At 35.8% G+C, this 16817-nt stretch overlaps 1 protein-coding gene across 1 annotated transcript in view; it reads left to right on the forward strand.

Moving 5' to 3' along the window:
- ENPP3 (ectonucleotide pyrophosphatase/phosphodiesterase 3) overlaps positions 1-16817 on the forward strand; it is a 42454-nt gene that overhangs the window by 20626 nt on the left and 5011 nt on the right. Inside the window, exons 11-21 of the mRNA XM_085301893.1 lie at positions 315-387; positions 1776-1884; positions 2039-2167; positions 3605-3636; positions 8017-8144; positions 9012-9078; positions 10715-10802; positions 11593-11762; positions 11868-11919; positions 12667-12821; positions 16088-16220. Coding sequence (XP_085158019.1) covers positions 315-387; positions 1776-1884; positions 2039-2167; positions 3605-3636; positions 8017-8144; positions 9012-9078; positions 10715-10802; positions 11593-11762; positions 11868-11919; positions 12667-12821; positions 16088-16220 — 1136 coding nt within the window. The remainder of the gene's footprint in view (positions 1-314; positions 388-1775; positions 1885-2038; positions 2168-3604; positions 3637-8016; positions 8145-9011; positions 9079-10714; positions 10803-11592; positions 11763-11867; positions 11920-12666; positions 12822-16087; positions 16221-16817) is intronic.

Below are 16817 nucleotides of genomic sequence, written 5' to 3' on the forward strand. Positions count from 1 at the left end.
AGGAAGAGGTCATTCTGGTGATAATTCCACTTGTATCTCAACAAAGAACATCTTTATTTGCTATTTGGGATCTTGCTGTTTTTCAGAATGATTTCTGGACACCAATCCTGTATATTTTTTCTGAAATTGTAGCTCCAAATAATCCATGTTCATTACAAAACTCAGAGAAACTGGATGATTATATTCACTGTAGGGATTTTTATTAAGGGTTCTGGAATCTGTTCATATTGCATTTTTTCTTAAATGAAAGTGTTCTTTTGCAATGCTGCCTCCAATTCTCATAATATTCCTTTCTTACTTATTTTTAACGGTAGGCCTGATTTTTACACTTTGTATATTGAAGAACCAGATTCTTCTGGACATTCATTTGGACCAGTTAGTAGTGGTGTAAGTAATTTTCAGGTTTTTTCTTAAACTAAATTGCACCAAAAATTGTGATGTGCTATGAATTTTTCCATTTTATAAACATCAAAAGGATAGCAGATCAAAAAATATCAGGACTGTTGTTATGAGTTATCATTAAGTTAGACTCTTGCTTGTGGTTGAGCTTATTGTTATGATTCTGACACTGTGTGTGAACCAGAAGAGCTGTAATCCAAATAAGTTGGCAGGAAATCATTTCAGATCATACTATTTACAAATATTATTACGTTTCAAATTTACTTGATTTAGAATGAGCTTTAGTGTTGTTTGCAGGTGTTATCTGGAAGCATTCGGCCTGGAACATTCTTAGATTTTTATGCATTCCATACACTGTACTTCAATGTTTGTTAATTTTTAATTGAAAAAATATTACATTTTTACTTTCATGCAGGCTAAAAATTAAATATTTAAGGAGGTTAGGACTTACATATCAGCTTTTTCCTGGAGTGATCTTGTTTAATGCCTTTGAAAATGTTCTTCCGTAGAAAGCCTTTTTGTGGTGGRTAAGGACAGAAAAACTGATCTCTGTAGAATCAGAATTGAAAGGAGAACTCMATTTCTAGGAACACAGAGGGCTTAAAAACTGTTCACTGAATGCATAAACATTATATATATGTGAATTGTCCACACATGCCATTTGTTCAAGAGAGCATAGCAGAGTTAGAGGAGCAAGGGTGCAATTGCTCAGCTGTAGAGTCCTAGTAGACTCAGTTGGGTATCGTCTTTGCTCTTCTCACTTTCAGGAAGACTGTAGGTCAGCTACTCCGCATAGGGGGGAATCATTCTCATGAACGCTACAGGATGGGTTATACTGGATTTTTCCCATATTACAATAGCGATAATCAGTGTTTTTCTGCAGGATGTTTAAAGGGGCTCTATATGTGGGAGAAGGACTCGATGCTGTCCCAGATGCTAAACTGGCCTTGTAGATAATATGAGTGCATGTAAAAATTCTTGAAACACTGCTTATTGTTAATGAAATGATGTGTTCATACTATATCAAAAATTTTATCATGTATTGTAAATCTGATATTTTACAGAAATTTGGGGGTAAGGAACACATTTGATCTCTCTTTTTTAATAAAATATATTTTAAAGCTCAAATTTTCTCAAGTAATAGAAAAATTTAGTGTGATTCTTTTTTTAAATTAGTATAGCATACGCTGTTGTAAAGTAATGGGATTCTGCACATGTACACTGTAGGGACAACGGTCAATTGCATTGCAGAAAAAAAAATAAAAAAGAAGAAGAAGMAGCAGCAGCAATATTAGTAACCTGAAAGCTGATAGAAAAAACTTGCTCTTTTCTGACTTTGGTGTTTGCATTTAAATGATATCTTGTTAATCTCACAGGTAATCAAAGCCCTGCAGCTGGCAGATCAAACACTGGGCATGCTAATGGAGGGGCTTAAACAGAGAAATCTGCACCAYTGTGTAAATCTCATTCTTTTAGCTGATCACGGTAATGTATATAGTTCAGTTTTTCATTACAAGTTTCAGTGAGTCATTTTCTTCCTTGTGTAGTACATGTGCTTACTGTTTTTAATCCATTTTATAATCCACTTTATCATCTTCCATGTCATGGTGYATAATAAAATAACTGTTTGTATGTTTAGGGATGGAGAGGACCTACTGCAGCCAATTAGAATATATGACTGATTACTTAAAGCAGAGTAATTTCTACATATATGCCGGGCCTGCAGCTCGCATTCGAGCATACAACGTTCCAAAGGACTATTTTACTTGTAAGTGTGGACCAATCCTGAGACTGCACAATCAACATAACAGAAAGTAAATAAATAGGGTAAATGGATAATCAATACTAATCAGCAGAGTGAACAGCTGTCTGTTTCACCTAACCAGGCTTAAACATTCATGGAAACATTTTTTTGCAAGAATGATCCTTTTAGATCAAACTGAAAGATTGAAAAGATAGTTGTTGACTTTGATTTGCATTTTCTTGTCATGCAGAAAGATGAAATAGAGATAATTTTGTAGTTTTAAACTGGAACCTCAGATCTTTCATAAGAGCACTGCTCTTCACAGACTTCTTGTGCAACGCTGGGAGAGGTGCTCAGTCTTTTTGTAGCAGTTACTGTTTCTAACTGTGTCTAACTTGTGTATACAGTTATAGAATCTGAATTCCAGCTCAGCAGGATCTGAGCCTTGGTTGAGCCCTCTAGCTAGTATCATAAAAGAACACAAAATTAAAAGCATGTGAACTGACTGAGTCAGAATAGAAATAATGGTAACAGACTGAAAAAAAAACAAAGAAAACAAAAACCTTTTTGTATCAGGTTTCTGTATCAGGGAAAAGAATGGATTGAAGTAAAACTGTGAAAGTGACCTTTTCAGGGAATTCATAGAATTAATTCTAAAAGGCATAGTTATTGAGGATCACAAGTAGGATCTTATTGTATTTTTATTTATTTTAGATTTTTTTAATTATCTTTTCAAATATATTTTTATTTGCAAGCACAACATTTATACAACATTAAACAGACTTTCCTTGCTTTACAGAGCAGACAGTCTAAATCAGACAGGAACAGAGCCACAAGATATTCTGAGCAGTCCAGAGGAGAGAATAATGATGTTTGGCCTGTGTTTTAATAACAGTATAATTGTTGACTCATTTCCTCTGACAGTCTTACTCTCTCTAAAGGAATTTTCCTTCTGTAAATTGCCCAGATTTGTTTTTTAGAAAGCTAATGTCAAAAGGTTAAAGTCACTCTTTTAACATGTGGAAGGTAAAAGCAAGAAGGCAGATTGGATTTTCTCTGTGACTTCTGCTGTAAATGGAATACAAGACAAGTGGACCAGATCTGGTTCAGTATAAAAAAGATGTATTTCAAAGAGAGGTTAGATGGAAGAAGAAAATTTCATATTATTGATTTGTCAGCTTTAGACATAGGCAGTCATCACCATGGTAATTTTCTACAGTCTGTCTTGAGGTGTGCAAAGCTAAAGACATTGTAAGCTACCAGGTACCCCCACAGGGTACCACACTTGTGGGAAATTCCCTTAGAAACATAATGTTGCTACCTGGTGACCATAATCTTCACAGTCTGATAAAGAAGTACTTAGTTCTACAGAAGAAAACATGTTGAAACATCTCTCATGAGGCTTTGACTCTTCAATTGTTTGCATGTACGCTACTTTTTCCTTTTTTTTTTTTTTTACAGTTGATTCAGAAGGAATTGTTAAAAACCTCACAGTGAGTAAATATTTTAATCATTCTTCTTCATAGTTTCTCTTAATAGTCATATGATCAAAAAGTGATCAAAAAAGATCAAAAAGACCATTAAAAGATCTGAAAAAAAAGATCAAGATCAAAAACATTTTGTGAAAAACTGAAACTACKGTGCCAGTTTTCAGGGTACATTGATTGTAGTGTACGGTAGGAGGCAGTTCTGAAAGTTTCTCAAAGCTGTTCACATAGGTTTGACATGCCGAATCTCTGTTCAGAGCAGAGGAGTTCTCTGTACTTCACATTGAAAGGGAAGAAGCRGCTGTCTTCAGATGGAGAAAGGAGGGCGTATCTTCAACATACATCAGAGTGTGACCCAGAGATGCTTTAGATAATAGAGACCCTGTTAGCTCTGTATCACAAGGACTGTACCCAAGCTGGTGAAAAGCAGCTTTTCCACACACAGATAATGACATGACATGTCAAGCACCTTGCTGCAGGGTGTCACGGAGGCTGGAAGCATAAATAAGAATGGAGAGTGATAGACAAATTACTGAAGGACAGGTCTGTAAGGGCTATTAAACATGATCCACATGAAACCTCTGATTTAGGGCATCCCTGAAGCCTACATGAAACTGAGTGAGTACAGAAATGAAGGCTCATTTGGTGCTTGACTTGTTCTTTTACACTTTCCCCAAGTATCCAATCCTGGCTACTTTGGGAAACAGAGTGCTGGGCAAGATTGACCTTTGGCATGGTGCAGTATGGCTGCTTTCAGGGTCTTTTATTAGATGGGGCTTGGGTACTTGCAGTACTTTCAGGTATTAATACACCTGTACTACTTCTAGGCCCATACTGATAGTTMTGCTTGGGCCATGACCGTACAATGTGAATGAACTACCTCAGAGCAGGTCCAAGCTTGGCTGTTTCTCCAGTGTACACCACTGTGCTTTGTGGGTACACTCTGTCACAGCTGAGCTTTGCAGTAGGTGCAAAGCAAAGGGAGACCAAGCCTACTTTTTTACTGAAAAGTGGTAAAAGACACACACAGTCCATCAGTGCTATTTTTCTTTATACATTTTCAGATAGATAATTCACAACCTTTATAGCATTTAATATCTGCTTAATATATATGGGCTAAATATGGTGGTCAAACCAACATAGAAAGCTTGACTGTTTTTATTTCTTTACATTTATAATTTACAGTGAGTTAAAAGTTTAAATAGATTGGTCTCCATGTGTTGTCATAGTTTCCCCTTCTTTCATTTATTGCCAGTTCATTTTCCATTCTGTGACTAGTCCTAGTCCAAGTGGTAGACAGATGTTCTAATATTTTTAGAATGAATATTCACAACTTGGAGGAATTCTAAACTGTTTTAGCTGAGTGTATTTCTAATAAAACACCACTAGAGGTCTTGAACAACTCCGTTGTGCAATACTACATGTAGTGTAGCTTTCAGTCATGTAAAATCTAAAGAGCAGTGCATTCTTGTTTAAATTGTTCTTGATTATGAATATTTAAGAACAGATCATTTATTCACCACAATCATATAATCCAAAGTAGACWGAGATGCAGGATATCAACAATAGGGAACAGAGGAAAGAGATTTTTCAGTGTTACATTTTCTATCTCATTGTATGCACTGGAACATGTCATACCAAAGAGCATTAGCATGAGAGAAATAGCACATTTTGCATCTCTTTGGTTTCAGTGGAACTGCAACTGCAAATAGTTAGAGAAGCGATATGACAGCTCTGCTGTATAGGAATAGCTTGGTATCTGGAGACTTTTCTTTTCTGTTCACGAACAGTTGGAGCTTGTGTATTTTCCATCCTTCAGGTTGTTAGAAGGAGGGCTTTGGACAGTGAAGGGAGTTGTGTGCTGTATATTAATTGCTAGACTCAAAAGACATACATTCATATTACAGGATGATGTCATCTATTTTTTCCTTTAATTAGACTCTCCTTCRTGGGAGGGATGACCTCATCTCCTGAGCTAGGAAACCTGCTAGATCCTATTTTTCTTGTTCCTGGGTTCTCTTGTGCCAAGAACACTTATTCTCATTTCATATATTAATGTACAGAGTATACAACTCTAGCACTCAGAAGTGAAGATGTCAGATCAGATGCCAACCATGCTGTAGTCTTCTGTACTGCTTGTGTAGTAAAAGAGGTCCATTCTTCAGGTTTAATCAGCTTCCTAGAAGCTCTTTCCTATTTTTTTAAGATGTCGTAAAATTTCGCACTGCTGGATTCCTGAACAGCAGCAACACCTCTGAAACATTGCCATGATGCTTGCTGTCTTGTTGTCCCGATCGCCATCGGCAGATGTGGTTAGGCTCTCAGTGTCAATCTCATTCATGGCATACCTGCTAATATAGCAGTTTTGCATCCGCTTTCGATATGTTAGTATAAGCTAAGGCCTTTAGCTAGTAGCTGGACATTGGACATTTATAGTGCAGGAGTATACATGTTCATTCTTGCAACTAAAATCCTAGACTGTACTATTATGGGTAGAATCACAGAATAGTTTGGGTTGGACTTCTGGAGATCATCTGGTCCAATCCTCTGCTCAGACAGGGTCAACTAGAGCAGATTTCCCAGGATTGTATCCAGACAGCTTTCGAGTATCTCCAAGGATGGAGACTCTACAACCTCTTGGAGCAACTTGTTCAAGTAGAATTTCTTGTGTTCCAGTTTGTGCCCATTGTCACTTGTCCTGCCACTGGGCACCGCTGAGAACAGTGTTGCTCCATCCTCTTTATTCTCCCCGCATTGGATATTTATAAATATAGATAAGATCCCGCTGAGCCTTTTTTCTCCAGGCTAAACAGTCTCAGCTCTCTCAGCCTCTCCTCATATGACAGATGTTCCAGTTCCTTAATCATCTTCATGGCCCTTCACTGGAATCACTCCAGTAAATATATGTCTTTCTTGTACTGAGAAGTCCAGAATTGGACCCAGCACTCCAGATGTGGCCTCACTAGTGCTGCATAGAAGGGAAGGATCACTTGACCTGGTAGCACTCTCTGCCTAATGCAGTCCAATATACTGTTGGCCTTCTTTGCCATGAGGGCTTATTGCTGGCTCATGTTCATCTTATTTTTTACCAGGACTTCATGGCCCTTTTCTGCCCAGCTGCTCACCAGTTGGTTGACCCCCGCTTCTACTGATAGATACTTTGTTTTCTTTTTAAGTGTTTTCTGGAGCACTTGATACAGGAGTACAAGGCGGTTTTAGGAGGCCAATGCAAGCTCTAGAACATGAAACTGATTGTATGGATGTGTACAGGCTTTACTACAAAATTTTCACTGTTGCAAAGGACCTTAGTGAGACAGAACTTTGGCATGGGACCTGGTGTAACCTTGGTTCCTCCTCAACCTAGGAGAGGGAATGTTCCTCCTCAACCTAGGAGAGGGAATGTAGCTTCAAAAAAAAGAACATGGCTGGGGCACTGCTGAGGAATAAATTCCTGGGAGCAAATTAGAACTGTCCTGAGGTCCCTTAAATAAGTGTATCATCTTTGACTCGCCCTCATTTTCTCCCTCTATTTTGTTATCCTTCCCACACTTACAAATAATGGCACCATTGTTCATTGTTGCAGTAAATTGTTGCGTCAGCTGTCAGTAAGCTTATATCTGCTTATGTTCCAGAAATCCAAATTTTCTTGATTCTTTATATGCAGCATCTTCCAGTAAGAACTATTGAGAGATCTTCAGGTGTTTACAATTGCACTACCATTTATTTCTATGATGCATTTGAAGTAATTGCTGTTTTTTAATGAACTTCTGACAATCTGAAAAATAAATTACCAGAGAGTCATTTGTGAAGTGAGATCACCATAGCTAGTGATCTTTCTTATACTTCTATGAATTTACTAGAAAGCATTCCAGTGACTGAACATTTACTGCTTCCAGGTTAGAAATTTAGCTGCTTATAACTTTAAAGGGGTTTCAAAATGACTCTTGATAATCATAGAAATAGATATTTTTTGCTTTATTTATTGAGTGGTAAAGTAATAGAAAGTCACAGAAAATCATAAACTTTCAAGGAACTTTCTCTTGTAGAGTGTAAGCTGATATATCAGAAGCCAGTGATATTAATATTAACTGTACTACTAAATGTCTTCCAGCCTGTGCAAGACTTTTACCAAAATGTTAGTGCACTTCTATGTGTGTTATAGCAGCGTATTTTCAAACAGTTTCAACAAAGCTACTTTTTCTTCCAGTGCCTCTTGGGCCAAAAATGAGATCAACTAGTTGGAGGAGGAACTATCCGTGATTAATGTATTTTATGCTTACATTCCTATCACTAAGATGTTTGTGTTAGTATTGAGTGGTGGGATTATGATGGGTTTATTTTTAATGCCGAACAAAACTCATGACTGGGCTCTTTCCTATTGCATAGTGCAAAAGATCACCCCAGCACTTCAAACCTTACCTGACACCTAACTTGCCAAAACGGTTCCATTATGCTAACAACATTCGTATTGACAAAGTACATCTTTTGGTGGATCGACAGTGGCTTGCTGTGAGGTAACATCATCTTTGGGACTGTTTTCTTATTTTTCTATCCTTTCTCTATCTTTTTCATTTTCATCACAAGTGTCTCATTTTATTTTTGCTTAAGACTTGAGTGATAATCTCTAAGTCTTATTATGAATAAAAAGGAAACTCACCTTATACATAAGGCCAAGATTAATATGAATCAAATATTAACAGTCTAATGAAAGAATCATTTTTTCCAGAAAAGGAGGGAAAAAGAAAATAAACAAAATACATCTGAATTTATTATATATGTTACATTTTACGTATGTTAGATACTTGTTCTTTCTTCTCTTTGTTATTCCTAAATCTGATTTTGCTCAGTTTCAGGTCTGCATTTCTTTAATTGACCATAAGTGAGTTATTTAAGTCTTGGGGTCTCCAGGTCYAGCTTGTGCCCAATCCTTTGTCATCCTATGCCTGTACTCCTCTGCACTGTGTCCTGCATCCCCACTTTTCAAGGCATCTGCCCTTGTATTTCTGCACACTGCATCATTACATTGGAGTTACAAAYATCTCATTCTGCACAGAATAACTGTTACTGCTATCTGTATAAAAACTATGGTTGTGCCATGCAAAGATAAGAAAAATAGCCATTTCTTCAATTAATTTCCAAAACATTGATTCACCCAGTAGCTACCTGGGATATATTTTATTTCTGTCCATAACAACTTCTGTTACTTAAGGAAGAGAGAGAGAGATCTTCATAAAAATCAATACTGAATGAGCAAAAACTAGTACAATATTATGTTATTCTGTTTTTAAGACATGATCCAGAGTCCAGTGATTCAAAATGACAGTTATTAACTGGTTCTAATTGTGCCAATTTAATTACAACATATGATACTTTCTTCTTAGAAACAAAGGATACACAGGTTGTAATGGGGGTAACCATGGCTATGACAATGAATTTAAAAGTATGCAGGTAAGATGTTTCTACTCAACTCTTGTGTCTTATGTAGAAAATCATTATATCTGGATGAACCACTAGAATATAGAATACATGATAATTTTTTGCAATGTACTTTTTTCTTGTGTGTCATTCAGGCATCTAACCATGACTACATACTAAGTCCTCATATTCAAATTGCTTTTCCTCAATGTATACATGTCTTGCTTCTGTGGAATGCAGTACTGAAACTTGTCTTGGCTCACCTTAAGTCAGATGGAGCCAGATGGATTACAGTAAATCAAGCATATTGTGTTTAGATATGGAATATTACTTGCTTTCATTCTTTCATTCTACTAAGGTAATGACTGAAAAATCTCCATAGGCTCTGGAAGTTCAACTGAGCATCTGAAGGCCTTATCTAAAGATGCTTGTCTAAAGCTCATTTTCTCTGCTTAACTTACCAGCCTTGGTCTTGTCATCGGGATAAAAAAGTTGTTAGAATAACCTGTATTGCAGTTTCCTCTCATTTTCGCTGGTTGCAGTGAAAATGTTTTGAGGTCTTGAGTTTTTAAGATGGTATTTTGTCTACATTCTGTTATGTGAACTTTTAAATGAGCTCAAGCATGCCACTAATAGCCCTATATTCTGTACCTGGCTTATTTTACTTACAAGAACCAATTTTGGCTGGGTCTTCACATCTATATTATAACCATATGCCAATATACTGATCAGAACATTCCTGARTGTTTATATGGCAAAAAAAGAAAAAAATCATGTTAAATCATGGAAATATTAATCACAGCTAACCATATCCTGATGACACAATGGCTAAGGAAGATTAATTCTTTATAAAAGAGTAATATGTCTTAATGATGTTTTTTTAAATATATTAAAAATTCTTTCCTATTATGAAGACATAACAATATTATGTTAGAACAGATCATTTTCCTGGTTAGTCATGTTTTCTGTATATTTGTAGCAGGCAGGTCAGGAGGCTTATAAAATAGTAGAAACTAGATTGAGCCTGTAAGTAGTCAGTGTTCTGCTGTACTGCTTTCAGACACAATCAAGGGCTACCCAGCACTACTTTGTACCATTGGTGGTACCGACTCAGATSTCTGCTAAACTTGGGATATCTTCCCAGCACTTTACTCCCTGCGGTAGCCATGGCAGCAGTAGCCATGGCTATAGGCTCCTATGCTACCTAAAGACTTTTGAAAATGTAACTTACACATTAAATATATACATATATATATATTTCTGGGTCAATATTAGCCTTTAAATAGGTTCTGTGAGTGTCATAATTTGGTATTTGTTGAAATAGTATTGCTGTTACCAGCCATTGCAATGAAAACATAAAAGGTATGAATCTGAAATATAACAAGCAATAATTTCCATAAGCATGCACAAAAATACTACAGAAAACAGCCCAGATTCATTATATAGTTGAAAGTAACCTGAGAAATGAATTTATGTTTTGTACTCTTCTTCAGATTATATGCAAAAATTATAAGCAAAATTTGYCTTCTTTACCAGAGCAATCCTGTATTTTAACTTTGATGACTGTGAAAAGCTAAATTTTGGTCCCTGGCTCCTTAAAATCCCACTCATTTATTTTTGAATTTGACTTCCTTTAGATAACAACTTTTTTATTATTATTACAATCTAGGCTATATTCTTAGGATATGGCCCAGGCTTTAAAGAGAATACAGAGGTGGACCCCTTTGAAAACATAGAGATTTACAACCTTATGTGTGGTGAGTAGAGACAATCCAGTACTTGATAAAGCAACAGTGTTTTCAAATGCTAATGTTGTGAGAGCTAGAAGAGTAACTACAACTTTAGTAAATTCATTCAGAAGCTAAGCTTCTCACACCAGGTGCCTCTTCTGAAATCATGCTGCAGTGTAGCTTTCTTTTTGGTCTTCAGAGATTAACTACCAGGAATTACTCTGCTTTCAAGGTTGTTCCTGATTGCAGGAGTCTGCTGAAGATTCACAAAGGAAAGTGCTCCTCCCACATGGGCTTGCTGTTGAAATGATGCCTGTGGGATCATTTTAGGACAAGAGCCTTGTAGAGAGTTAAAACAGTTGCTCAGAATTTGAGCTGTACCATTGCAGTCCTAGCACTGAGCAACTTGGAAATATGTGCCTCAGGAAATGAGTTAAAGCACTGCACAAAAAGGCAATATGCTATATGCYTCATAATTTGATACATTCATCTCCTGCAAGCACAACTGTATTATGCATAAAATCACTTACTCTTCTTTATGTTACAGCACTGGATAAAGCTGAATTAACATTACTCAAATGCATAGATTAACAAATCTTGATGCAGTGAAAAATACTAGTGAACCTTCATACCTCGAAAATTGTGCGCTGTTGCTAGCTACCATAATAGTATAGATAATTGAGTAAACTATTTTTTCTGTTTAGAATAAATGTATAGAAACTACATAGAAATGGAAAGATAATGCCTCTTACCAATGCCATTTTASTCTTAAAGTAGCTTTACAAACTGTTCTAAAAAATTTCAAATGTTTCAATAGATCTGCTGCATATTACACCAGCACCRAACAATGGAACACATGGCAGCTTAAACCACCTCTTGAAAAAACCTTTTTACCATCCTTTACATGCCAAAGAAAAGTCATCTCCTTCTTTATGTCCAGTTGTCAGTCTGACTCCTTCAGATGAATTAGGATGCACATGCAATGGAGTAAGTAGGGTTTTCTCATTTCTTTTAACCAACTTTGTCAAGTGTTTTTTCGTTTATTTTTCCAAACTGGAGATTTCTTATGAATGGTTCTCTAATATTTTACAGATACCAGACATTTCAGAAATAAACAAGAGGTTAAATCTAACCACAGATGAAAGTAAGTATTAAGAAGTGAAGGAGGCAGCAATAGTTTTCAATCTATGACTGTTTTAGGTTCTATGTTATTGGTTTCAATGGGAATTACAATTTGAAGTGAAGTAGCAGAGTTGGATGACAAGCATTATTTTTATCTTGTTTCTTTGCGTCTCTTTAAAAGATGCTAATGGATACTTTCATAGCAAAATTTCTGCACAGGAACCAGATCTAAATCTCACTGAAATCTTGAAAAGAAATGTACAGGTTTCAGTGGACTTTGGATCCAGCTTGAGAACTTCTGGGCTGTGCCATACCTGTTGTTCCCCACCTGGCAAGTGTAAATTTGCTTTCTCTAGTCATAAATGTTGATGGATATTTCTGTGTGTTTTTTGCRGCATTTTTGGTAGTTTTAGGAAGCATTAGAATACTTCCTAGCCAACTAAGACTTGATTCTCAATCCACTGAAAAGATAAGTTCAAAAGAATTATATTAGAATTAAATTGTAAAGAAATGGGAATTTTCATGTCTGATGTCATAGTATATTGATTTCTCACATTAAAAATAACATGGAAGTTTTCTTTTACATTTTTATTTCACGCAGAAGCAAAAACCTTAAACAGACATGTGCTCATGTTTAGTATCCGTTCTATTTGTATTTATTAATGCTTTTATCTACATTTGATTTGATCTTTTTCCTCTCCTTGTTTAAACATTTGTGCCATCAAAATATTGGAGAAGGGAGGTTCAATAATTATTGTTTAAAATCTAGTAACGACGACAAATTCCTATAATTTGCCATATGGAAGACCAAGAGTTCTTCAGCAGGAAAACACCTACTGCCTTCTCTCCCATCATCAGTATGTGAGTGGATACAGTTACAACATCTGGATGCCACTGTGGACTTCATACACTGTGAATAAGCCTGTAGGTTATCAGCTATCCGTACCATTCTTAAACATGTAATATAATGGATTGAACATGTGGTTCATTCATTGGRAATTCTGGTTATGGATTAGTGGGTGTCATGTGACTTGGGTCTTTTTTTCTGAAAAAAGTATCTTTGCTATCTTTTAAAATTCAAATATTTTAAAATAGCTTTTAAAAAGAGGAAAAGGCCATCTGTTAGGGATACAAACGATACAAAAGAAAAGAGCTGCTATTAAGCTGGTTCTGTTAAGGCTGTTTTGTAAGTTGGTAAGCTGTCAAGGTAGTGCTCAAACTTACCTGTAAATTCCTGAGGAAAATCAGGCTATGATTCCAAATACAGAAGTTTGTAAGTTTTCCTGTAAATATCATTATTATTTTCACATTAACAAACCTTCCAAATACGTACAGTCCTTCAAGACAGTTTGTACTAATACATATTTCCGTACATTCTGTTTATTTTCTCTGTATTGTATTATATATAATTTCAGAATGATATAATTATAGCTAGAAGAAGCTCAGAGAGTTCAAGGGTATGTGAATCTCCAGAATAAATTGTATTGATTCCCAGGGTCAGTAAACTAGTGGACATTTACAAACTTGCTTCCTCCTAYAATTTGACCTTCTTTCTTAATTTTCCCTAGGGAAATGCCTTCTAAACTGGTTTTTCTATCTAAAGAGAAGTGTGTTGTTCATGTCCGTATGATTTCTTATTATAACAATGGAAATACGGAGAAATTATGTGTGAACTATGTGAGTTTCTCATAGTGGTTAATGCCACAGTATAAGTAAGCAGTGAATGATTAAGACGGTGAAATGTTGTACAGTTCATAGCGGACTGTGCTACGTGGATGTATGTTTCCTATAGAAAAGATATGAAAATGTATTTCCTCTGTAATACTCTTAGAGACACAACAATGAAGGATTATAAGAGTCAGATCACTCACTAGCTTGTGTTCTTATACAGTAAACTGAAATCATGTGGCTTTTTTTTCCAATTACAATCTATAGTATTCAAGAGAGAAAGCTTTATAAGTTGTGGCAAAGATGGAATGACAGAGGGCTACAGCCACTGTCTTTGTAAGCTTTGTGTACAATACATGGGAATGACAGAAGCCTGCAATTTCTGCAAAATTGTTAATGCATCCTAGGTTGTTTCTGTTGTGAATAAAGCCTGTGCAATGACTGCATAGCTTCTAAGGTGAGATATTTCTTGATAAGTGGGTATCTACCCACTATAGAGAAGACCTCAGACAATAGAACAAGTGATGCAGGCATGAGTTTTGCTAGCTTTGTGTGGTTTGCAAGCATTTTAAAACTGGGCTGGCTGATGAAGTCAGTGCAAGATTATTGCATCTCCATGTGATATCATAATTAGAGATATTATGAATAACCTATCATTTTTGATTGGATATAGTTTCAGGCCTTAATGAAATGATGTCACATAGAGTTTCAGTTACTTAGTATCCTGATTCAAAGGAAAATCTAAGATTGAAGGAGATTTTTTTTCCTCATCTGCAAGGAAGGAAGGCAGATTTTCTTGCTGAAAGCTAACCGGTACACCTGCCTGCAGACATTTGTGGAATTTAAAACTGCTTTGCTATGTACAGTAGTTTGTGAATTCACTTTGTGCACTAGAACTGCAGCTTCATTTGCCTTTCTAAGCTTTCAACAATTCTTCTGTATATGGATTTGGAGCATTTTTATCATTTAAGAAAATTACATGTAAGATTTTTTATCTTTAGTATAAGAATGTAAATTAAATTAGCTTTTGAAACTCATTCATAAGTAGTCTAATCTGTACTGCAATGGGACAAAACCAGCAATGAGACTTGTCTAAATCACTGAGATTTTTGGAACTAAAGCTCGGTGCATTGAGGTTGTGGGAATTTTGTTTTTTGTGGTTCAGTATTTTTCTTCTTGATTACCCAAAAAAGATTCCTGGAAGTGGCTGAAGCTGACATGACAGACCACAGCAGCTGCTTCAGGACTGTCATGTAATGTAAATAACTCATATTTCTTGACGTTAATTACTAGCTATTCAAAAAAAAAAATCTGCATCAGAAAATGTAATGCATGATGTGGGAGGCAAAACCATTTTTTACAGTTGTTAAATGTATTCTTCAGAAGCCATCTGTAACCTGAAAGACAGGGAACCAAAGGGCTAAAGAAGTCAAACTGGTKATTAAATTTGTTTTCTGATTCTAAAGTCGTGAGACATGCTGATTATCAGTGTCAAGGACTCATTTCTTAATAAATCACCATTTTCTACAGCTTCTTTGAGAATCTTTCTTCTATCATTTTTGATAGACTGTTTAAAAATAACTTATTCCTTTCTTTTGAGGAAAAGAAATGAGTAGGTCATACCAGAGAGAGAGTGGTATATGGACCATTAGCAATATGGCTTGCATTCTTGGATTGCATTAACTGTCGATCTTGTTGTATTAAAAGGTGAAAATAGAAATTGCTACACTCCACTATTAGCAGCTTTTGATACTTTTGACTAGCTTGTAGATTCTAGAAAAAGCAAGCTGAACTGTTTTGAGTGATTACTTCCTCAAAATTATATGATTTCATGRGTTTATTATGAATTCTCAATTCTCAATTCTTATTCTGGGATGTCCAGTGGAAACAGCTATGAGCGACCTAAATGTGTGGGAGTATTTTTGAAAACACTAATATTAATTCCATTAATATATAACTTGAGCACATTCTGATATTCTAGTTAATGCAATCATAAAATATGAGATTGGTAGAAACAATCAGAATCCCTTTTGGCCAGATCTTMGTTAGCATGCACGTTAACATAGCTCTACTGAAGTTAATGAAGATAGTTAGTAAAACATACAGAATTTGCTATGAATTTATTTAACTTTAACTCTTCAGAGACACAGACTCCTTGTTGAGTGAGTATTGAGAGAGCATTCTCAGATGCTTTATTGTCAAGATGATGTGAAATCAAGTTTCTGTTTCTAGAAATGTGAAAGTGATGAATGAGCCAAATTTGTCACCTGTTTTTGGCCTAAGGCCTTACTTTTGCAATGGCAGTTTCACATGCTACATAGGGATTTCTCTGAATTACCTAAAAACAGACATAAAGGAAAAACACTAGGCAGAAAACATCAGTGTCCATTACTTGCATTGACCTGATTCATTATGAAAATAGGAAAAGATTCAATTAAGGCCATTCTAGAAAGTTAAAAACATACAGGGCATTAAGTTAGCCACAACTGTGGGCGTAATACTTTTTTTTCCTTCTTTCACAGGAAAACACATCGCTTCCTCCCACTGTTTCAGACTGTCTGCGGRCTGATGTTAGAATCCCTGTTGCTCAGAGCCAAAATTGTTCCAACTACTCAGAAAGGCTGAACTTCACTCGCGGTTTCCTCTATCCTCCCAGTGAGTATGGTTCTTTTTATAGCCAGAGCTTAGAAAGTCTTAATCAGCTGGATGTGGGTTTATGTTTAAACATATACCCAAACACCAAAACAAACTTCTTGGGATCAGCAAGTTGGGCAGAAAAAAGTTTCCAGTGTTTATAGACTGACCAAAAGCAGGACTGTTGCTACTTGTGTTTGAATATTTTCAGTGTAGAACATTTAGGTTTCTCTTTAAAAAATGGAACAACTTGAATTTAAGGAAAACTGATTGGAAAGATGTAAAAAGTTAGTGATAAGAGCTGTCTCTCTTCCTCTATAAAGAGTGCTTATTTCCTTTTGTCAAATTTGATAGTATTGTATTGAACAGGTTGTACACACAGATTTGGAAATGTTAGGTTTGCTGTAGGATCATATGCCCATGCTCGAATATCAAGTTAAATTACAAATGGATAGGAGTAGATAGTTCCCGCACAAAAGGAATCAAAAGAAAGCACATCTCAATAAAGCTGAATAGCCTTGAAATGATAATAAGTGATAAATACAATGACCTAATGATCTGATGGTTCCTTTCTAGCCTAGCCCATAAACAAAATAAAATTTGTCTCTGAGATATTAC

This window comes from Rhea americana, unplaced genomic scaffold (genome assembly GCF_003343005.1).
Source record: "Rhea americana isolate MKP2758 unplaced genomic scaffold, rheAme1 scaffold_180, whole genome shotgun sequence".
In the NCBI taxonomy this organism is placed as follows: Eukaryota; Metazoa; Chordata; class Aves; order Rheiformes; family Rheidae; genus Rhea; species Rhea americana.